General features: G+C 31.3%; 4 protein-coding genes across 4 annotated transcripts in view; 2 read left to right on the top strand and 2 right to left on the bottom strand.

Moving 5' to 3' along the window:
- LOC124530235 (protein javelin) overlaps positions 1-21,879 on the top strand; it is a 100,780-nt gene extending 78,901 nt beyond the window's left edge. The window contains exons 2-3 of the mRNA XM_047104289.1: positions 16,154-16,903; positions 17,008-21,879. Of these exons, the coding sequence (XP_046960245.1) occupies positions 16,154-16,903; positions 17,008-21,634 (5,377 nt within the window). The 3' untranslated portion in view covers positions 21,635-21,879. The remainder of the gene's footprint in view (positions 1-16,153; positions 16,904-17,007) is intronic.
- The window catches only part of LOC124530237 (calcium uniporter protein, mitochondrial), a 149,795-nt gene that overhangs the window by 125,220 nt on the left and 1,325 nt on the right, over positions 1-23,250 (bottom strand). The window contains exon 2 of the mRNA XM_047104291.1: positions 21,909-22,017. Within this exon, the coding sequence (XP_046960247.1) occupies positions 21,909-22,017 (109 nt within the window). The remainder of the gene's footprint in view (positions 1-21,908; positions 22,018-23,250) is intronic.
- LOC124530239 (transcription factor Adf-1-like) lies at positions 861-3,143 on the top strand. Its single transcript, XM_047104292.1, has 2 exons — positions 861-1,360; positions 2,337-3,143. Exons 1-2 carry the CDS (start codon positions 1,228-1,230, stop codon positions 3,086-3,088), a joined length of 885 nt encoding a protein of 294 aa, XP_046960248.1. The 5' UTR covers positions 861-1,227; the 3' UTR covers positions 3,089-3,143.
- LOC124530236 (putative nuclease HARBI1) lies at positions 1,362-3,733 on the bottom strand. Its single transcript, XM_047104290.1, has 2 exons — positions 3,159-3,733; positions 1,362-2,291 (listed from the first exon to the last, which is right to left on the bottom strand). The coding sequence occupies exons 1-2, from the start codon at positions 3,458-3,460 to the stop codon at positions 1,409-1,411; spliced, it is 1,185 nt and encodes a 394-aa protein (XP_046960246.1). The 5' UTR covers positions 3,461-3,733; the 3' UTR covers positions 1,362-1,408.

Raw genomic sequence — 23,250 nt, forward strand, 5'->3', positions numbered from 1 at the left:
GTTGCGATAAAAATAAATACATCTAATGCTATATGTTAACCTAATCATGCTTGTAAGAACATATTGGAAAAAAGTTTTTAATTAAAATATCATATACAATTGTATTTAAATTAGTTAGTAACTGACGCAAATTTTAATATATACATATGGATCGTTTCTATATCTATGAACTGTGAGTAATGTTTAATTTCCTACTTCTAGTGCCGCGGATATCTTCGAAATGAAATACATGATAGAGGCACCGAAATGATTTATATCTGCATTCTGCAGATCTATAAATTAGCTTAGGAAATACGAAACCAATGTCCGTACCATGCTATAACAAATCAAACTAAAATAAAACCTTTTTTCCGTAGGTATTCAATTTACTTTCGCCTTTTATAAACAGGAAATAAAATACAAATATCTTAATGAACTTTTATTAATTAATACATAAATGTTTTGTAAATTATATTATATTTGTAAATTATAAATAGGACTTTGTCCATATCCGATGAAAATATCTGTTCTGGGATCATTTCTGTCTGTCAGTCCGTAACAGATTATTATCACAGATTCTACTGGAAAATACGTTCGTACGCAATTCATCGAATCAAATAAGAATGTATTGCGTGTATATATGGTATATAATTTTAACGGAATAATATCATTAGCATTAATTAACCTTTATCTCTCCACCTGAAGAGACTAAAATTATGAAAATATCAAATAATAATATTGATCAATAATTAACAAATAATATGGTCTAGTGAGCATCTAAGTCGCGAACTTATACGACGAAATAAACTTTACATTTTCTTGTATGTTAACTTTCAATTCACGGTTTTTCAATTACGTACAACTTTTATAAAACTTAACTCTTAAGGTGTCTGCCCACTATCCCGTAGCATACCATGACCGTACTAGGACCGTTTCAGACAAAAAACTATTATTTGTATTGAGAAGTATGCGACTATGCCCACTAGACCGTTCCGTCACCGGCCGACACCGTAGCGTGCCATGCACGGGCCGTCAACTATTCGTCGGAGGGAATATTTTGCCGGTGCGGACACGCCACTTGCATGGCACGCGACGTTGCCAAACCGCTGCGCGCAGGCGGCTAAACGGTGACTGAGCGGGGAGTATGACCGTTACAAACCCGTTCTAAATGCGTTGTAGCAGTGTTGCTCTGTTGCCTGTCCGTTCATTAGTTCAACGAGAGGCGCGAATGCGTATAGATGTGTAAAAATGGAGGACGAAAAACTAATAGAATGTGTACGTAAATATGAGTTTATATATAATTTACAACATCCGAAGTATATGGATAGTGTAAAAAAAGAAATGGCTTGGAAGGATATTTCGGAACAACTAAAACAACCAGGTATGTCAATTATTATTCAATTATCGTTTATTTGAGTAAGTTATTTAATTACAAAGTAGATATCCAATCTAATTGCCCTTGAGCCGTTTGGAAAAAATCGGCAAATTTATTGCGTATATCAAAAGCGGTAGAAACTGCATTACCTCCTTGGTGTCTTAGGTTGTTAAACTGTACAGGAGTATTAGTTTCCGTAAAGGATACAGTTTCGCTGCGTCTTATGAAATTATGCAATATGCAAGTAGTTAGTACAATTTTTTCGGCATATTCTGGTTTTAAATGCATACGTCTATTATAAATACGAAATTTTTGACTTAAAATTCCAAAAGCATTTTCTACAACACGTCGTGCACGGCAAATGCGATAATTAAAATGGCGTTTCTTGCTATCGTTTATGGACTGTTGTGAGGGATAAGGTCTTAGAAGATTGTTTTTTAAGGGGAAAGCTTCATCTCCTAATATTACACATGGTGCACTGACATTAGTCCCCGGCAAACATCTATTACTGGGGATATTAAATTTATTTTCGAATATAGCTCTGCCCATTTTTGATTTTGACAAAATACCCCCATCACTATCTTTGCCGAAAGCACCAACGTTAACAGCTATGAAGTTATAATTAGCGTCAACTAAAGCCATAAGTACGATAGAAAATGTTTTTTTATAATTAAAATACAAAGAACCACTGTTTGGTGGTGCTAAAATAATAACGTGCTTGCCATCTATAGAAGCTACACAATTAGGAAAATTCCATTTATTCCAAAATTCTTCTATATTTTTTTCCCATTGTTCGATGCCAGGCGTCGGGATACTTTCTCGCAGTACATTTTTTATTACAGCATCACAAACTTCTAACACAGCACGTCTCACAGTACTGATTCCCAAACGATAACTAAAAGCAATGGTTGTAAATGAATCGCCTGTTGCTAAGTACCTGCAAACAAAATATCAATATTAATCGTGTAATTATTTTTTACAGCTGCAGCTTGCAAACAAAGATGGCAAGGGCTAAGGGATGCATATAGACGAGCATTAAATAAGAAAAAAGGCAAAAGTGGACAAGCAGCGAAAAACATTAAGAAATGGAAGTATGAAGATGAAATGGCTTTTGTTGCTTCGTTCTTTGTCGAAAGAAAATCTTTAGAATCCGTTGAGCTGACAAGTGACGATGAAGAGTCACAGCCGAATAGCGCAGGAACTGAAATTCAGAACCATCACTTCAACAATGAGATCGATAATACTGTTGATATTCCTGCTGCAGAAAATATTACAGCCACCGAAATTCAGAACGAAGATGACATTACTGCCAGTAACAAATCCTCACAACCACTACTCAGTCAAGCAAAAAAGGCCAAGACAATAAAGAGAAGTAAAATCCAGCCACCACAAACAGCATCTGCTGTATTGATGTCGAAATTGTTAGAAGCGCAAAATAAATCTCCACGGCAAGACGATGAATTAGACCGATTTTTTTTGCACATATCAGATACAGTAAAGAAGTTTTCTCCTTACTTACAAGCCATCGCAAAAAGCAAAATATTCAGTTTAGTTTCCGAAATGGAATTACAGCAGCTCGCACCACCTAACTTTGTTACAGCTTCACCACCGTATGCCTATGCTTCATCTCCAGCATCGACTTCTTCGGGCGTACAAGCGAGTGCTACACCTATGCCTCCGTCTCCTGAGCTTTGGAACACTAACGAGTGGAATAATAATAATAATCAAGCATAAAGCTTTACCATGAATACTAGATCAAAAGTTTGATTAAATATTAATAATAAACAAATTGTTTTTTACTTACCGTAAACACACAGCAAGCTTTTCTTTAGGTAGCAGGCATTCTCTAAAGTTTGTGTTTTTTTTGACAATGTCATTTTCAATTTTTTTCAGCAAATCGTTAAATTTGAATGTACACATTCGGAAGTACTGAAAAAACTTTTCTTCGTCATCAACTAAGTGCCTGAATAATGTCCAATATTCTCCTTCCGTTTTGCGTTTTTTTATAGAACTGTGAATCCAGTAGCGTCGAGTGTTTTTTGAGCATTCCTCTTCCTCTTCATCCAAAATGATAGCAATCATTGCCAGTTGTTCAATCGTCGCCATAACTATTTCAATATTTCACCACTTTAACGCGTCTACGCAACACTGATATTTGTACGAGAATGAAGCGATGCTTTACGAGTGTATTGAAAGGATTCCTGCCGTGTTACGTACGGGCATCATACAGATTAAATACGGGTTACATACGGGTTGTAAACGGGTTCAGAACGCTGTCGGCCCGCTTCAGTAGGCGAAATAGAGCGTATCGGATTGCTTTCCGTGCCGGATACATTCCTAGCACGGTCATGGTATGCTACGGGATAGTGGGCAGACACCTTTAAAGAGCGAACAAATCATTTATTTTTATTTCTAGTTAACCTCAGTTGGAAACTCTTTTGTCAAATTTAAAATGTAATTACACTTTTTTTTATTTTTTTATTTAACTTAACCCGTTAGAGGATGTAAATAAAACATTGCAAGTAAATTTTAAACAACTTCCACCCAACCGATAAGTGAACTGTTTGCTTCAACTTTTTTTGTTAGATAATTTTGTTATTTTAATCTGTATTGTTTTTGTCGCAATCTAATTTTATTAAGGACAACGATCAATTTTCTCTTCTTATTGACTATTGTAATACCGATTCGGTATAATAAGATTTAAAGTTCAAGTATTTGTTTTTGCGTAGGTATAATATAAAAAAAGTTTTAAAAACAAAAAAGTTATAATATTTTTTTAAGCAGATTCGACTTGATGGTAGGCAAAAGTAAAAATTCGATATGCAAATATGCCCAAGGCTCTACAGAAAGCGTCTTCGCTTTGAATTTAGTGCTCAATAAAAGTGTTCAATTGTTCACTTCTCTTTCAGTGCACCTCAAAGACACACGGGCCACTTTGCAGGTTATAGTATAAATTATCCACAAGACTTTATCGATATCGATTTAGACCACAAATAAGTAGTGACAGTAAACCGGAGAATAATTCTAATAAATTGTATTACTGGATAGTTAATAAACGCTATCCATACCAAGGGTGGTTTAGGTAGCCTTTATCAACGTCGTCGGATAAAAGTAATAGCTTCTATCAGACATAGATATGGAGCGAAAGAAGAAAAATATTTATATAACAAGGCATGTATTAGTAACATGATATCGAAAATATCGCAATACATCACATAATAGGCTGATATAGCCAAGTCAATAACTTATAATAAAATAACGGTATTGCTATTATATCCATAATTTGGGATGTCATTACCGTCGTAAAGTATTCGTGACGGCATTAAAACATAATGTGTTGTTTTTCGACTCGTTTTAAATGTATTATTATTAATATTATTTTCTATATAAAATTGTTTATTACCTATTAAACGATTATTAAAGCTGCTGTCGACAAGAAAATGTTCAAAAACAGTGGAAGCTTTAATACCTACTAAAGATAATAGTCCATTCGTCATTTAGTTCCAACTCTTTATATTTTAACAATCAATATGTCTTATATTTTATGCATTGATTTATTAGCTTTGGCCACAAGGTGACGTAGGTAGCATTGATTATATTGACATATATAACATAAGAGCCTTGCGCAAATCACGTTTTAGTTAAACGTCAAACATTATAAAACTTTCAACAAATTGTTTATTCACGTTGTAATATACTAACAAATTAGCAAGGACCTATGAGTTAATATAGGAAAATTTATTTCAGAAGAACTAGCGTATTTTGCATGTATATTTCCGATAAAAACTACCTATACAATGGTACTTTGGAATTACCAATTAATAATCGAAGCTCTATAATTTTGCATATTGAATTTCATATTCAATTATTATATTTCTTTCGATAATACTCATGGATTGACGTACAGTGTAGAACTATTTTATTTACTTTAATCAGTGATCGTGGGTTTGATAATAGTCGAGGAGAATTAGGCGAGCTATCCTCGATATTCGATTATTGGGATAGTTATTTCGATATATATTCGTACTGATATGATACTGTTTAGTTTTTATCTTGAGTTATAGTTTTAAAAAAATAATAAATTAAAGTTTTTATAGTTACAAATTTCAATCGATTGTATCGTCTACATGGACTTGGTTATTAGATTCCTTTAAAATCAAAAAGGTTTTATGATATCAAGTTAAAAAAAGAATAATATTTAGTAACTATATTGTAATGTTACCAGCATCAAAATTATATCAAAATATAAACTGATTTAGATAGGATAAGCTGTTCAAAAATTCACTTTTAAATTTGGACACATGCGCACGTAGAATTGAATAAACGTTTATAAAAATACCATTACTGAAAGTAACATAACTTCTATATTTATATGTATCATGTATCATTTTACTTCTGAGAAAACAATAACTATAATAATTTTATCTTAACAATTCAAGTTCAAATATTACGAAGCGACCATGAAACAACACGTGACGCTGTAAAAGCCGAATCAAAAGTACATCACAAAGTTCCGCACTATGGTCTCTAATTGAAAAAACGTCACGTAAAAAACAAAAACAAGCGTCGTGAATCGCTTACGATTTGAATTCGCTCTGACCTTAACACCGTTGTGAATCTGTCCGATCACAACTCAATAAATAATCGTTGATGCGGGCGATTAAATTTGATGTTCCGACTGAATTCCACGTGTCCTTTTGATGTAAAGCTATGTTCTTCACAGTTCACTGGTTCATGCGGGTTCGAAACTGTTAAATTAACGCATACACGAGTTACATTTCCTCTATAACCGTTAACCATAATGTACGAACGAATATTTATATCAATAAACTTATTTAATTTTATATCAGAATCTCCATATGCTTAATGCATTCAATGAGTACAACATTTCACAATTTAATAATTAACACGAAAATGTATGTCATGAATCGAATTGAAAATATGAATAAATGAAAGGTAAACTATTCTTAGGCATCGTTCCAATTAAAAGACTAAAAAGGAGAGCGGTAATATCAAAAAGATATTCATTAGGTATATGCAAGTAAATCGAATGTTCGTCATCTTTACATTTCTCCGACACGAAGATTTTAATTAACACTTTCACGTTATGTGCGATAGATATTTCAACTGACTTTTAATGTATGTATCGCTGTTTTTCAATACTTTATTTTTATTATACCGATGATATAAAACGCGATTTTTCTTTATTTGTAATACTCAAACCTACATTTCGATACTGCTATTTCCTTGTACAAAAAATATGCGATGTATTTCGAAGTTAATAATAAAAGTAACCTGACATTAAACAGGTCAAAATTAGCATAATCATTTTGACAAATGGTCATCTTCATAAAAATTAATCCAATTAAAAACCATTGTTGAGTCTTGCTTTAACCTTCACTTATCACCGTCGACCATTCAGTTACAATACTAGCGTATTATATTTATGTGCATGTATTAAAGAGATTAGTAAAAAACATAGTAATGGCAGTTTTAAAACATCGATTTAACACTCAATGTAGCACCTGAGCCCGATCGAGGTCGGAATTGATTGAAGTCCAATTAGAACAGTTAACAGCCGAGTCAATATTAGTGCGACACTGAGTTCGAATCCAGTAGAAATGTTCTCGTTAAAGCCTCAAACACGTTATTAATAAAGCCGTTCTCAATAGCACACTAAAAGGAGGTGAAGGCGATTATATATGTACCTAGTTTAATAAATTGACAATATAACACGTATGTAATAATCTATACTATTTATAATTTATATAAATGCCTTACAACAAAAACTGCAGACATGAATTTCTTTTGTATTTTTATATTAACATCTTAAACAATTCACACAATGAACTGGGATTTCCTTGTATTGTACAAAATTGAATTTCAATTAATGCAATGAAAACATTATATTGTTCATATATTGATTACTCCACAATTCCGATTTGAGCAATGCGCTATCTGGAAATGAGTGCTGGTGACAACATTTATTTATTGAAATACAAGGACGTGATCAAAGTACGTCAAATAAAATATCTATTTCGTCATAGAAGGGTATTACGTTTCATAAATTCATTGGGATTTCGAAAATGTGTAATCGTATCTTTTCATACTATCGAGTTGTATCGTAATCGTACGCGACAAGTAGGGTAAATAAAGTATATTAACAAATTGGAGATTTGAGTAAAGGTCATAGAGAAATATAATCTTACATCAAGAATTTAATGTATTAAATAAAAAGTTGCGTTGTTATACAAGTAATAGTTAAAAGTTGTTCACGTGCCATAAGTTGTATTCAGTCGGCAAGGAAAGTTAGGAAAACAACAAAGTTGTTAACTCATAAGCTTAATAAACTCTGGCCCATGTACATCCAGTGACGCAAACTGGATCAGAGTACGGAATAGACTTTGAATCTTTCTTAATATGAGAGGAGGCCATAACTATCAACTTGTCAACCTTGCCAATGTAGTGTACAGTTATTTTGATGAGAAAGTACTTTGAACAATAATTCGTTTTATGTTACAAAATATAAAATTATTTAGGTGCTGTATAGTATGATTTCTAGTAATATTCGTAAATGATATATTCCATCCCCTTCTTCAGATTTTTTTTTTTAAATCTTTATTAGTGGTTCTACAATATTTCTGTTTTTGATTTATGAACTCGTACTTAAAAAAAATTAGCTTTGATCTTTTATTCTTGATATACACACAGAAAATGGTAATAAGAAACGATTGGTATTTTCATGAGGCATATTATAAGGTATTGTAAATAAACAATATTATAGCTGAAAAAAGACCAGCTTTATTATTTCTCTGGTTCTTCTCAGTTCGGAGGTGTTTCAATAATAAAACATACATTGATAAAAATAATCTGCCTTAATATTCCATAGCTGCGAAGCTTCAATATCTTTAGAATAATATACAATTTCATCGAGCAGTCTATCGCTCAATCATTCTCTATAATAAAATTACAGTTTATTTTGCGAACGACGATAAATTAGCTTTAATCGTTTCTGCCGTGTCTTCTGATGTTCGAGATGTTTTCCGTTCGTCTTTCGCTTTCGCATATAAAATGGCATGATGACCTGTAAACACCGTTCACGTGTATACACTGAATGACGTTGGCGCTAACTAAAACTAAATAACTGATATTTTATGCCGTTCGTAATAAAAACGTACAACTTGATCAAGTATTTCTAAGGAAGGTACTAGAAGGTAATTTTTGAAAAGAAGCAACCATGTTGCTCCCTTTTAGGTTGGTGGATACGAGATAGATTTTCATCCAACTCATAAAGGTTTATCACGATGTTTTCTTTCCCTGTATTATTGGCTAAAATTATTTTTAAACCAATGAAAACTAACCAAAATCAAAATACATAAAAAAAACATTCACATTATACATTTTGAAACTAAATACTAAACGAAACCATGGAAAACATTTATTTGTTCTCGTAAAAGAAAGTTAGTGTCGAAACTCGAAATGGAATAAGACGTGAAACTTTGTAGTATTGAAGGATATATCAGAACTAAACTCAACGTTGTATTTATCTAGATTCTAGATAAAGTGACTCAGTAGTAATATCGCCTGTCTAGATCGATCAATACCACAACTAATTTTGTGCAACCCGATTTAGATAAGCCGCTATTGGATTCAAGGGAAAGATTTATACTGACAATTTAGATTTTAGTACAATATTACGTTCAAAGTCAAGGATGAAAATGTTTTGTAATAACAACAAATAAAGGTAATCAAGTAATGTAAGTTGTAATAATGAAGTAGGTACTGTGATATAGATGTGGTATTATTTTATTCCATAATTTACAACGCTTATACTGAGGGAAAAACATTATTTTTTTTAAGAAAAATATAGATAATATAATACAATTTAAACGATCGATCTGATTCTCTCCGTCTCTCAGCTACGAACTAATCGACAAGTTCGATCTCTACAATCTAAGGCATAGTCGAGAGAACTATAACGAAACTTCGACAGTTTTCAATGTTGGTGAGATGTTAGACATTTATAAACAGCAGTCGTAACAAAGGTTTTATCATTTATAATATTACTTGCTGCAATCACAGACTTTGTCCAATGATGATGGTGCAATGAAAATGTTATTTACTTTTGGATCGCAACGTTTAAATTGGACCCAATGTATGGCATATTGGGTCCAATTGAAACCGCCTGTGTATGTGTATATACACACAAAGAATTGCACTGATACTGGTACAACAGTTTTTCAGTATCACCTATGTATAACTGCACCGATAAATGTGGCAACTATTAAATAAACACTTGCACTAATAAGTGTAAGTACAGTTAACATTTCATTCATTAAAATATATATATCCTAGTAATTACTACATAAGTAAATTTCTGAAGACTTTATACTTTGTAGTATACCACACAGAGAAATAAGCAAATAAAATCCAGACTAAATAAAGGAGGCATACAATTTTGGCGACTTTATCGCTACATAACGTTATCTTCCAGGCAACCAACATATTTTCGGAGTAACTTCGTATTAATGTTATATGTGAAGATAACAAACATCGAATAGATTTAAATGAATAATAGTTTGATATTTTATTTATTTTTAAGAACATATAAATAATAGTAATAATCAATTTTACTGAAATACCTATATGAATAGGTATAAATACCCAAAGTCAAATGTACAAATCGTCCGAATTATTGCATTTTGGTTCTTGCAAATTCCATAATCATAATCAAACAAAGCTTATTTAATAGAATGGTAAATTAAAATAAACCATACATGTTAAAAAACACTTCATTATTCATAAAAAAAGGAAATTCTTTTCACGTTACATTCGCCTGATAGCGGACAAAGTGCTTGTTCAATATTGCGAGTGATAATTTATACGAAAAATTCGAATTTTCAACCTCTTTTTGTCACGTAATAAGTTATGTTTCGTAAATTTTACAAAACCCAAAAAAAATACGTCTTTGAGCCAAATTACACATGAGTTATTAAATAAAACATTTTATTGTTATGCATATACGATAAAAATAAATCGATTCATAAAATCTTAAAGTCGAAAATAACCTTTAATTGTTTAATTACACGTTTGAAAAACTAATTTGTCCGTTAGACACACGAGCATAATTGAATGTAATGCAGCGTGAACACTGATAGCAAGTAGAGTGTCACGGCCGGAAGAAAAGCGGTCACTAGGATACTGAGAAAAAAGTGATAACTTGCATTAATCTAGTTTTGTAATACAATTCTCAGCGGCGTAAACCAATTAGGTATGAATGAAATTTTAGTTATTTATCATCATAGCTACACTAACAAATATATAAAATAATCAAGAATTAAGGTTACGAAAAACTATATTTTATTTATCGAAACTTCTATTTCAGAAGCAATTTTTAAAAATATCAAGAAGAGCAATCGTTCTTATCATGTTTCAACTTTATCTCTTCAGCGGTGAATTTCAGACGATATTATATTTAAAACAAAACCTAATCAGATCTACAAAGAAAATCATTTAAAGCATTATTCAACATTAACATTGTACCACAACGACTTTTATTCGTCCGCACCAAAAATAAGACGAAACACACGAAACTATCTTTACATCTCTAAATATAAAACTGTGACAACGTACAGCTGAAATGAATCTTTTAACCTTCTCTGTGCTAAGCCGGCGGCCGGTGTTGGATCTGAGGTGGAAAATACTCTATTACAACACGAAATATTAAATAATATAATAAGAATCGCAATGCTTCAGTAGCACCATTGACATTGAGATACGAGTGACCTTCAGAGCCTTGTACCAAAATAAGTAAAAAAATTGGACAAACACAAAAAAAAGAAAAACAAATATTAAAAAAGACAAACATTATGCACGTTAGTGTTACGCTCTGAATAAATTCGTAAAATTTTTTTCATTATCTTGCAACAGTGCTATAAATACACAAAAGTAAACAACGTTACAATTAATCCGGTGTATTTAATTAAAGCTTAGGAATTTAGCCAGCTTTCTTTTATTAAAATAAACTTAATTGTTTTGTTTTTGTACGTAAAAATAAATCAAGATGATATTTGAAACAAAAACATAATGATAGATGAGTAACACCGTCCACATCAATGTTTTAGACGTAATTGTGAACGATTATCTCGACGGCGATAACAGTTCAGTGGTAACTGGTTCATTTCCGACATAAAATTCAGTTATTTCTTTTATCCTGAATTGTCTTGTTTTACCCATAAATCTGTATTAACTTATAATTAATTCGTTATATATAATGTACATAAGATATTTACTTATTTTTCTACAACAAGCAAGTTTCAATTCATAATATTTCACAACATAGAATAATATTTACGCAATCCAGTATTTACAGGTAATCGGGATATTCCAAGATAAATTTCCCTTAACAACGTAATAAGTTCTTTATTTCTTTTGTTAATTAATAAGTGAATTTCGGCGTGATAATCATGCCGCGCCTTTACACCCACGTTAAACATTCCTGAGCCCATGAGCCGAGCCGTGATGTTAAATAACCTATACAATGTTTAATTTAACCTTTCTCAAGAACTGGACTATCAAATGTAAAACTATTTTTCATACCCTAATGGTAGTTTCAGCGATACGTTCGTAAAACGAAATGTATTCAAAAAATCATAATATATTTCATACATTATAAATGAAAAGCCTTATTCTAGTCTAGATTTTAATATTTGTTAGTTACATTTACATATAAAGTTCTAATTTGCAATATTTAGCCCAACCGACATTTATGTCTTAAAATACGAATATTTACTTGAAAAGCTTCAAACAGAAATCTCATTCAATTATAATTTTAACGAAATGTATTTTATCTTAAAACACAAATTCCATTTTAATTAAATTTGCAGACGCATTATTATACTGCTGAGGGACCACGAAATTATATCTTACAAAAACTTCATTCCATACCTACCTAAAATATATCACGTTCATCTTATTTTGATTTGAGTTTATTCTTAACTAGATGTGCCCGCGACCCTGTACGCGTTCGAATTTAACAAAAAAATATATTATAGTAGCCTTAGTTACTCCTTATTATATCAGTTATCTGCCAGTGAAAGTCCCGTCAAAATCGGTCCAGCCGTTCCAGAGATTAGCCAGTACAAAAAAAAAACAGACAGACAAACAGACAAAAATTGTAAACAATGTTATTTTGGTATATGCACCATGTATACATATGTATGTATATGTATATCTATGCATTGAGTATAATAGGGCTATTTTAAAATTACAAACAGACACTCAAATTATGTTATATGTATGGATAAAAAAATACTCTTAAGTATGTCTTGTAAATGTAAAATAACTGTCAACTACGTTCGGTTGCCATGAAACCACTGAACCAGAGTCATTGATATTTTTTTACAAAAAATCTTGCTGCCGTTTGCACTAACAATTCCAGTTTTTTGCAGTTTATTACCGAGTAACAGTAGTTGTGAAAAAATGGTTTGCAATAGAATTGTTAAGTGGAGAAGTTTATACAATCTTTTATTCCTTTGTAGCCTTGACAGAGACCTTTTGAGCTTAATTATCGTTTAATGAGGTCGTATGAGATACGCTGTCCCGTTTTGTTCTTACTATCTTTTCTTTTACAACACAATCGTATTTAAAAAAAAGATGTTTCTTTACTTATTCTAAACGGATATTTCAAAAGTCATATTCTTATAAACACTTAATTCAGAACTAATCATTTTTTATCAAACTATTTTAATAAGTTATTCGTATATGTTTGTATAGCACACTATCATTTATTTATTTACATATAGTTTGTTATTCTTTCAGAAATCAAATAAATAAAGATAAGGGTTAAAATGTATCTGGTCTTTTATCTCTTAAAGAGCGTTGACAATACGACAACAGTATCACAAATCTTATATATTAGCACTACGGAACAGTGGACCAGTGGTTAGAACGCGTGCATCTTAACCGATGATTGCGGGTTCAAACCCAGGCAAGCACCACATATATGTGCTTAATTTGTGTATATGAATCATCTCGTGCTTGGCGGTGTTGGAAAACATTGTGAGGAAATCTACATATGTCTAATTTCATCGAAATTCTGCCACATGTGCGTTTCACCATCCCGCATTGGAACAGTGTGGTGTAATATGTTCCAAACCCTCTCCTTAATGGAAGAGGAGGCCTTATCTCAGCAGTGGGAAATGTACTGGCTGTTACTTACTAACTTACTTCACGGAAGTATTATAAAACTGATTTAAAGTGTGTCAATAGAATATGCATTTACGAAACATGCATTTCGTAGTCATTGTTTATTATTTTGTAACTGTAAACTTATCGATAAATATTTTATATATTTAAAAATAAACTCAGTATGTGTGAATAAGTTCGAAAGATTACATATTTGATAACATAAGTATTCACCTGTAACATAGCATACTGATACACGTAATACTACAATTCATCAATATCAATAGATAAATTGTCACAAAAATTTCGTTCTCTAAAACAACACAATCTTTATAAATATTTAGGTATCTCTGATGATTTATAATCTTAATTATTTACTTCTATTGAAAAATAATTTAAAACATATTTATAATATCGTCACGTTTATACAGGCGTTAAAAAAAAACTTAAAATATACAGTATTCAACAACAGTTATAATAAATCGACATCAATATTCGGGTCACACCATTAATCTTGATATGAGAAATAAACCTCAACCAAAAAACCGAATCGGCACGAGTTTTGGTCTTATATTAAATCGAAATTTATTTTAGTAAAAGTCAGCCTAGAAAGCTGCGAACCTACATTAAAACTCCTATAATAGAGCTTTGTTTATATTGAAATGTGTAAGCATTATTAATAGACACCAAGTTTGTCAATATATGAAACAAATCTCATCTTCAAATATATTTTGGAAGTTATTCAAATATATTAAGTTATCCTTTACGTTAAGTTACCATATAGAAATTGTATTAATTAATGTATAATTGCTTAAATCTTCCAGGCCACATCATTTTTATCTAATGCAAAAGTAAATATAATCATTATTATTAGGTCTATGACAATAAAAATAGCATCAGCATCATTAATGTAGTTTTTATATATTATATGTTTTATATATAATACTATTAATACAAAGTAATTAATCACACTGATTAAGCGGTACTAATTTCTGTACTTGACGAATACTAATTGCCATAAACAAAAATCTTTGAATCAACATCATTTATCTAATTTACGTTCAGTGTTCAAAATTTATATACTTTTTTTTTGGTAACATTAAACGTAATTTCATATATCAAAACAGTTACAAAAAGAAACAAAAAGCTATCACAAATAAATACCTATAATAACAGGTCAAATATTACCAAAAATTGTTATCACGAATATTTTATATAAGAAAATTATTTAAAGACATTTAATGTAATATGAATATACAAAGACCTTGAAATTGTCATAAATAATTGTCTCTTAACTTAATTAGGGACGTTTTCAAGCGAAAAAGATCCTAATGGTGTTCCGCGACTCGTCAAGGGTTGCCGGCCTCAGCGTCATGAATATTTATACCAGACATTTTTACGGTAGGAAGAAGCGAATCAACATCGTTCTCAACCCTTGAATAATATAGATGTCTGCCGCTGCAATTTTCCTTTCAAAACACTTTCACCCAACATTTTAGCTTGGGGAACATTAGCTGGAAACGTTATACGCTTTTTACCATTTAAGTTCTCATGCAAGAGAATATCACATACTACTTTTAGACTTTCTTCCTTATAAGTTTATTTTGTTAAATATAACGGGATTTGACGTCTGTCGCTGTTCTTTGAAAAAACCGACATCAAAATAAGTCTAGATGATATTTGTAAATAATGTTATAAAGCACGACACTAGAAGATTTTTAACAAAAGATAGGAAATATACAACATGGATATGCAGTAACTTAACTAACAGCAATGTAATTTAAAGCACAATGAAATATTATTTATTAATATCTTTTTTTTAAATCATCAGTAAATTTTAATAAATTGTAACATAAGTATCTGCCAATTTACCTATCTAATATTATGCACTCGAAAATAACGTCGAGCCTATTAGACTGTTTGATTTTTATAAGTGTTAGTAATAGATCTTAATATGAGAACTGATAACGATGAGCGTAATTCATACAGCACATACTTGAGTCAGAGCGCCATCAGTAGGCATACAATCATTAGGACAACGCGACACTCTTGGCAATGGTTCAAAAATTTTATAGTTCTGTACTTTAAAATGCATTGGCAAATTTGCTATATACCCCTAGCATTTAGAATTAACGTTATTCAATAATTTTTTAATTTGAAATGAAAAAAAATATATATAACATTATAATAAATTAAAGATATCACTGTCTTTATAACTTAGATTAAAATTATTTTCTTCTTAGCAAATTGAGATTAATGTTTACCAAAAAATTACACAAATTCTACAAAAAAATAGATCAACATCCGAATAATCTAAATCTGTCTATCGACGCTAACTGAATTCACTATATATTTTCGAACGTCATGTAGTTATATTTAGATTTTTTTTTCGTGAGAGTAAAGCTGTATAATGTTAACGTTGTCCACTGTCTACTGGCCACTTGCCAAAGTTGTCACACTTTCAAGATCTTTCATTATATTAATTAATCAGATATTTCTTTAAATATAACGTTCGATGTGTATTTGAAATTAACTATTAATGTGCTTGTTTTCAATTGTCATTTTTTTTATGTTCGATTTCAATTAAATTAATCTTGAATATTTTTTTTTCAGGCACTCGGTGGACTCGGTCGCGTCGTATTCTAGTCAGAATCACGTTGACCGTATAAGGACTCAAAATTTCTCAGCGGCTTCTTGTCAAGACGAAGGCGACTTCGGGTCGATCAAGACTAGCCTATTCAGACGTTCATCCTCTAATCTAGAATATCCAATTAAACGGCCAGAGAGCGTCACGTCCAACACAAGCTCCACAAGAAGCCGCCTCCGAGAACTCGTCGAAAGGAAATCGGGTCAGGACGAACATAAGCCCGCGGCAAACACCGTCGCTGATATACAATATTTTGAAAATCCCTCAGAAACCCTAGAATTTGACAAGCCACGTAACTCCCTAGAATCGAAAAAGAATCAGGACGATCGCCTGAAAAAAAAGAAATCGTCTAAAAGCAAAGATTCCGAAAATAAAAATAAAAAACAAGAAAAATACCAAAGTAAGCTCGCTGAATATTATAAACTTCCTGTGCAACTCCCTCAAGACGAATTTTATCAACATTTAACGCGGTCGAAAGCTGCCGAGGAGTTTCTACAAAAACGTTTTCCAAATTCAGACACAGAATTTAGTGGTAGTTACGGGCGATTATGCAAGCATAAGGAAATAGAAGGGTCTAATTTACGTCGAAGTCGCAGCTTGGCAGTAATAAGAGAAGAGACTTTTACAGATCTCCAGCTGCAAAACCACCCCAAAAGCAAGAGGTCACAACTCATACCACGTGCTCGATTATTTGATAAACCTTGTTTTAGAGACAGGTAATACTCATTATATTATATCAGTATTTATATTTATACTTTTCAAAAAATGAATCAAAAATATAAAAAACCCATTGTAAATTGTATTTTTTTTGTTATTTCAGATTAACTGGACGCACTAAATACCAAACAAAAGAGGAAGTGTTAGAAGGAATTTATATTGATAGTACAGTCTCTTGTTTTGCTGATATAAATAGATCAAAACCAGAAGAAGAATCTTTAAACCAACAAGATAACGAAGAATATAGATCAGAAAAAGAAGACACCATATCACGAAACGAAAGTCATCAGTCAAGGTCCGTTTGCGGAAGTTGGCCAAATTTAAACGAAGACACCAAGCAAACAAATCTTTCTGAGGACAGCATCGGTCACTCGCGAAACCCGAGTGAGATAGATAGTTTAGATTCTAACTACGTGAGGAAGCATTACAATTTTGAAGCACACTTAAAAAATTATAACAGTTCACCAGAAACAGAAAGATCGATTGCTTCACAAAATCATAGCAAAGAGCTATACATAACTACTGACGATCACGACAGTGATAACGAAGTCGAAGATCGACCTAAAACGCCAAAATCTTTAAATAACAGTTGCGGCTCTGACACACTTGGTGAAATAAAGATCACCAAAGAAGTCTCAACTAATTTTGAAGAAGAGCCAGATGCCTACGACGAAATATCATTAAAAAGTAAACATAGCGGAAAAGAAACTGTTAGCGAAAATTTGATAAGTAGAGAAGAGAAAGAACAAAGCAAAGATAGTGATAATCGATCAGTTATATCTGAGAATGATGGTACTATATCTAGTCCAACTGATAGCATAACATCATACATATCTATTTCGATAGCTTCATCTACTGATAAATCTCATAAATTAGAATACTTAGCTAATTCCCTAGCTGAAAAAATTGATGAATATTGTGATTCACATTTTCAGGAAGATATTTCACTAAATTCAAAAACGATTGACTCTGAGATTCAAACTCACGAAACTGATCCAATTTACACGTCAGTTCAGAAAAAAACAACATTTGCTGATATAAAAAAGGACTCAAATAAAAATAACGAATTTAACCAAGGCACAATAACGAAGACACCATCGAATGAATTTTATGTAAGTAATACTTTCATTGGATGTAACGATTATGAAAGAGAAGATTACTGTACATCTTCCAGAAATATAACAACTGAACCTTTCGTAACGACTCTTATAGAAAATCAATACTATTCTTTACCTGATATAAATATAAGTAAATGTTTGAGGAAATCTGAAAGAATTGATGCTCGACTAAGGGAAGAAGATCCAGAGGACATTATTTGTGAAAACGCGTATGAAGTAGCGCAAACTCACTTTCGCGATATATTATCCAATAAAACTAACGAAAATTACGGCCATCTCAACAAGATAAACATTTCTTATGATAACAATAGGAATATTAAACAAAATTCTTGTGACTATCTGCCAAAAGAACCAGAAACACAATTAATTCAAAATTTTTCAAAGCTCGAAGACGACTTGAAGTCTATAATAACTATAGATAGTTCTAATGCAGATGACTGTAACTCTGTACATTATTATCAATTAGATCATCATCAAAACGAAAGAGAAATAAATGAAATAGAAGGAACCATTAGAAATAATAAATTGATTACAAAATCTGAAAGCCTAAGGCTTGCTTCTAATGTTATACGTAAACCGGAAGTAAAAATAATTAAATCTTTATCAAACGATAATATAAACAAATCAATACAAGGAAGGAAAATAAAAACTGGAATAAAAAAGCACTATTCCCTTCGACAACGGAACCCTTCGGATGATGACAATTTTCGTATACCCAGTCCAAGCACTGTAGAAAGGACAATTATAAATAAATCAGAATCATCTGTTTCTAAATTGTCATTTAGTGAGCAAATAAGAAACCATTCGCTACTTTCACGAGTACAATCTTTCAAAACATCAGCTGAATCAAAAATTGCTATTGTACCACTTAGCGGTCATCAGACAATTGTCATTGATCCGCCTCTATCACACAAAGAACCCGATACCAAAGAACAAACAATAATTTCAAACGAGAAGGTAGTTTCAAATTTAAATCCGAAAGTTGATTCGAGTATTCTAGAAACAGAAAATAATTCTCTAGAATCGAGCAAAAAAACAAAGATCAATAATATAAATAAAACAGAAATAAATGATAATATAGCAAAAGATCCCTTTATAACAATTAAACTTAAAAAAGTTGTAAAACAGACTATTCCCAAATTAAACTGTGCAACTTATGAAAATAACTCAAACAATCAACAACAATTTCAAAAGGCTCCTGGAAAACTTATTATAAACGATAATAAAAATCTGAAACCTAAAACCAATTTGCAAATCAATAAATCCGACAAAAACATGACGCGGCCACAAGTACTACAAGTTATTGATTCTAAAAGTAAAAAACAACAAAACAAAGTCGCAATAAATAGTCAAAGAATTGAACGAAATTTCGAGACGAGAGAAGAAAATAAAGACGTTAAAACAGAAAACAATGTAAAAGAAAAGCTAAATAACGCAATTAAAACTGACATGGAATATCAAGAAAAAATTAATTCAGTTAAAAACTACTGGTCAAAACTCATTGATAAATCTCCAGAAAATACAAATAAACAAGATTCTTTAGAAAAAACAGAAATATCAGATATTTCTAATGACAGTCACAACGTCGAAGAAAATAAAGTAAATAATGAAGACACTAGTAACATACATACACCAGAAGTTTCAGTTGGTAGTATTATTAAATCTTTAGAAAGTGTTAAAATTGTTGATAGTATAAAAAAAATAAGCCAAACAAAACTACACCTTTGGAAAGATGAATCCGAAAAAGTTAAAAGCGATACCGAAATAGAAGAAACTCCAGTAGAAAAGATTTTTAAAGAAAATACAAATACTATATATGACAATTCTACGCCTGATAAGAAAATTAAGAAATCTGAAATAGAAATGTCAAGAGATACACCAGAAATTGAAATAGTCGAATTAAGCAATGAAGATAATCAAAATCAAAAGACGCAAGCAACACTTATTAAAGCAAAAGGTTATGAAAAAGGTTGCGATGAATTTGACCATGTCAGATATAAAGTTATGAAGTCTGAATTGTTTAAAAACAGTATGATAGCTAACTACAAAAAAGAAGCTCAATTTGATGGTCTCTTACAATATCTTCAAGATTATAGTTTTCAGGAATTGCTTGTTAATAATAATATAGTGATTATTGAACCTGTAAGAACAAAAGTCGAACCAGTCCCGAGAAAAAATACAAATACCGAAACATGTAAAATTCCCCCTACAATGTTAAAAAAACATGAATACACTTCCCATGTCGATAAATCTAAAAATGCCATTCGAAGACATTTTTTTTATCATCCTATAAGGGTAAATAAAGAAATTATTGAAGAAGAACTTCCAAATCCGGATACCGTTAAAAAGGTTCGAAATTTATTTGAAGACACTTTAAAAATGAAAAGCCCAATGGGACATGACCCCCCTCTAGTTGAAGATAACTCTGGCCTTGCACGACGAGCCACATCCTACAGAAATTTAAGTGAGGAAACAAAGAGTAGCAAAGTTGGTGGAAAGAAAAAAATTATAAAACAATTAACGATAGATACAAACTTTGGTATTAAGAAATGGGACAATGCTAGCCTTTCAAGTGGTGTCTCTAGTGGTGATTTAAGTTCTAATAACGAATACGAGAATGACGGTCTCAGTCCATATTCACAAAAAACTCTTAAAGATAATGTATATAGTTCCAGCGATGAATACCTTTGCGATTCAGCTAGTCAAGATTTTTGTTGTGAAAGTCAGTATGTCAGTCCCGATATTCTTAAGAAAATAAGAGAATGTGGCACTTCTGTTACTTACTATGGCGGAAAAGTTTTGAACTCCAAAACCGGTTCTACTGTTAGTCCTATGACTAAAGCTATAATGGAAGAGATAAAAAGTTTGCAAAAAAACTGTAGTCGAGATTGTTATTCATGTCAGACTAAATGTAAAGGAGAAAGATGTTCTTGTCTTGTGGCCGATAAACATCAACAAATGGTTTCAGAAAAACAAACGACCGATAAGTATGTAAATTTTGAAAACAATCAGAATCTAGAGAAAAATAAACGAACAGAAGGATTTCCGGGTTTCAAATTCAAGCTTGTCAAATCCAATAGTTGCAGCAGTCGATTAGAATTAACCGGTACAGATGAAACCAAAAGTTCCAGATTTAAATTTAGGAAACAGAATTCAAAAGAAGACCCCCCTATAGTATACGACGATGAAAATTCTGTAAAAAATAAAATCTGCCGCTTGGAAAGTTATAGCAAAGGTATCGTGAACACACCATTCCAACAAAAAGATGGAGATATCAAATCAAAAATAAATGTTACTAATGAAAATGGGCAAATAAGTAATTTAAAAAAAACTAAAGCATTTGATTTAACGAATGACGTTGAAAATCAAAAGGTGGTAAAAGACCTAAATTCAGCGAATAATATTCAAGAATCAATAGACACTGACAACAATTCCACTCTAGTTAATAAGCAAATAAATGAAGATAATTTCGAAAAAAAATTTTACTATGTCAACGAAAATAAAGAGCAAAATAGAGTCCCAACCGAAAAGTTTGGAGAAATGGTATTCGAAGAATTTGAGGTTTTAGAAACATGTTACGATAGTTTAAATAGTAATAGGTCTTTAAAATAGGTACATGTAATAAAATTCTTTTGTTTAACGACTCGTGATCTGTGCATATTCGTGAACGCATTAATTTATTTACTTGTAAATTTAGTCAACTATTTACATATTTAGAATAACTAATTATCTTAATTAGTTTTAGTCATAAATCAGATACTATTTAACACTTACTGATAAATTAATTAACATTGGACAAAACTGTAGTCCTGGTGATGGTCTCTCAATCTTTATGTATTAAATGATATTGAAACTCTGAGTGATTTCATTTAATTTAAGCCCTTACCGTCAGATTTTTCGGGATCCAGTTTTGTAGGTGCCGTTTTTGATCCGTGCAAACATACGCCTGTGAAAAACGAACGACGCGTTGGTCGCCATCTCCGACACCACGATTCCTATGTAAACAAATAAATATATGTCAAAACCAAAATATTAAATTTGATATTTTTATTACTTGAAATTAGTTCTCTCTAAATTCTGTAGACTATAAATAGAAATACACTGTTACATAACATAAATTGTTTATTTATCTTTAATCCTGCGATTTAAATCGCCTATACATAGATACTTATTACAAAGGAACTAGTCAAATAATTGTTGATCATATAACATATTTAAACATTCTATTCTAAGTAAACTAAATTTTAGCCTTCATTTTCGTAAGGAAATAATTACTTGATTTATATTACTATTATTTTATACAATTTTACCAAATACCTTTGAATTTACTAAGAAATTAAAAGTCGAGTTAATCACAAGTGGAATCAATCATACCTACGCTATTGTAATATGTATTGTGTTTTAGCTTGGCAAAGTAAAAGCAACATAATAAAACTTGAAAAGCATATTAATCCTAAGATATCGTCAAACATCACGAGGCTGACTAAAGCAGAAAAACCGAACAAACCGATTGTTTAGTCTTTAGTCAGATAAAAGTAAAATATTAAAAATTATACGCAGTTTTTTATTTTAAATTTCAATCATAAAGCGACCGCATCTTTGTATTTACAGTGATGAAAACGGCCGTGTTACCGATCACCAAAACTTCGAGAAACATACCAGAGTTAACCATATATCTAAATGTACGAAACAAATAAGAAAACATAACGGTGTCCAATGATTAAAGTAATTTTGAAGTCGGACGATTGTACCGAGAGAGCAAACATATTTCAATGTCATATTCATTTGCTTTACGATAATAATGTTCCGTTTACACATTTGAATTTGCTTAATCTTACTTGGACATTTATTACGGAGAATAATGATGTGACGTAATGTAAAAAGAGATTCCATACCACAAGATAATCATAGTCAACAATTTGCTTTAGATATGGTTAAAACACGTTTACGAAGTTAAGAGTATATCGATCAAGCACGTATTTCGAACTAGCATAGTTGGAAAATGTTTTAATCTATTTACTTTGTTGCAATATTTAATTTAGGACTTTGTTAGTAGCTTAAAGTTGTAACATACAAGCAATTCATAGCTGCATATTCAAGTGCAATATACTCAGTCTTACACATATGATGTCATTCAAACACCATGCTTGAAAATGAATTGTCATTGCATTTATTGTTCTTTTGGTTTGGGTATCAGTCACATGTAGTTTATAGCAAAAACTTTAGGA

Source organism: Vanessa cardui, chromosome 6, assembly GCF_905220365.1.
Source record: "Vanessa cardui chromosome 6, ilVanCard2.1, whole genome shotgun sequence".
Lineage (NCBI taxonomy): Eukaryota > Metazoa > Arthropoda > Insecta > Lepidoptera > Nymphalidae > Vanessa > Vanessa cardui.

What these genes read in the sequence shown, in the direction of transcription:
- LOC124530236 (XM_047104290.1), bottom strand. Translation starts at nt 3,460, where the DNA reads ATGGCGACGATTGAACAACTGGCAATGATTGCTATCATTTTGGATGAA. An exon ending in AAGCTTGCTGTGTGTTTACG is followed by an intron (nt 2,292 to 3,158) that starts GTAAGTAAAAAA and finishes TTTTGTTTGCAG; the next exon opens with GTACTTAGCAACAGGCGATT.
- LOC124530239 (XM_047104292.1), top strand. Translation starts at nt 1,228, where the DNA reads ATGGAGGACGAAAAACTAATAGAATGTGTACGTAAATATGAGTTTATA. An exon ending in GGAACAACTAAAACAACCAG is followed by an intron (nt 1,361 to 2,336) that starts GTATGTCAATTA and finishes TATTTTTTACAG; the next exon opens with CTGCAGCTTGCAAACAAAGA.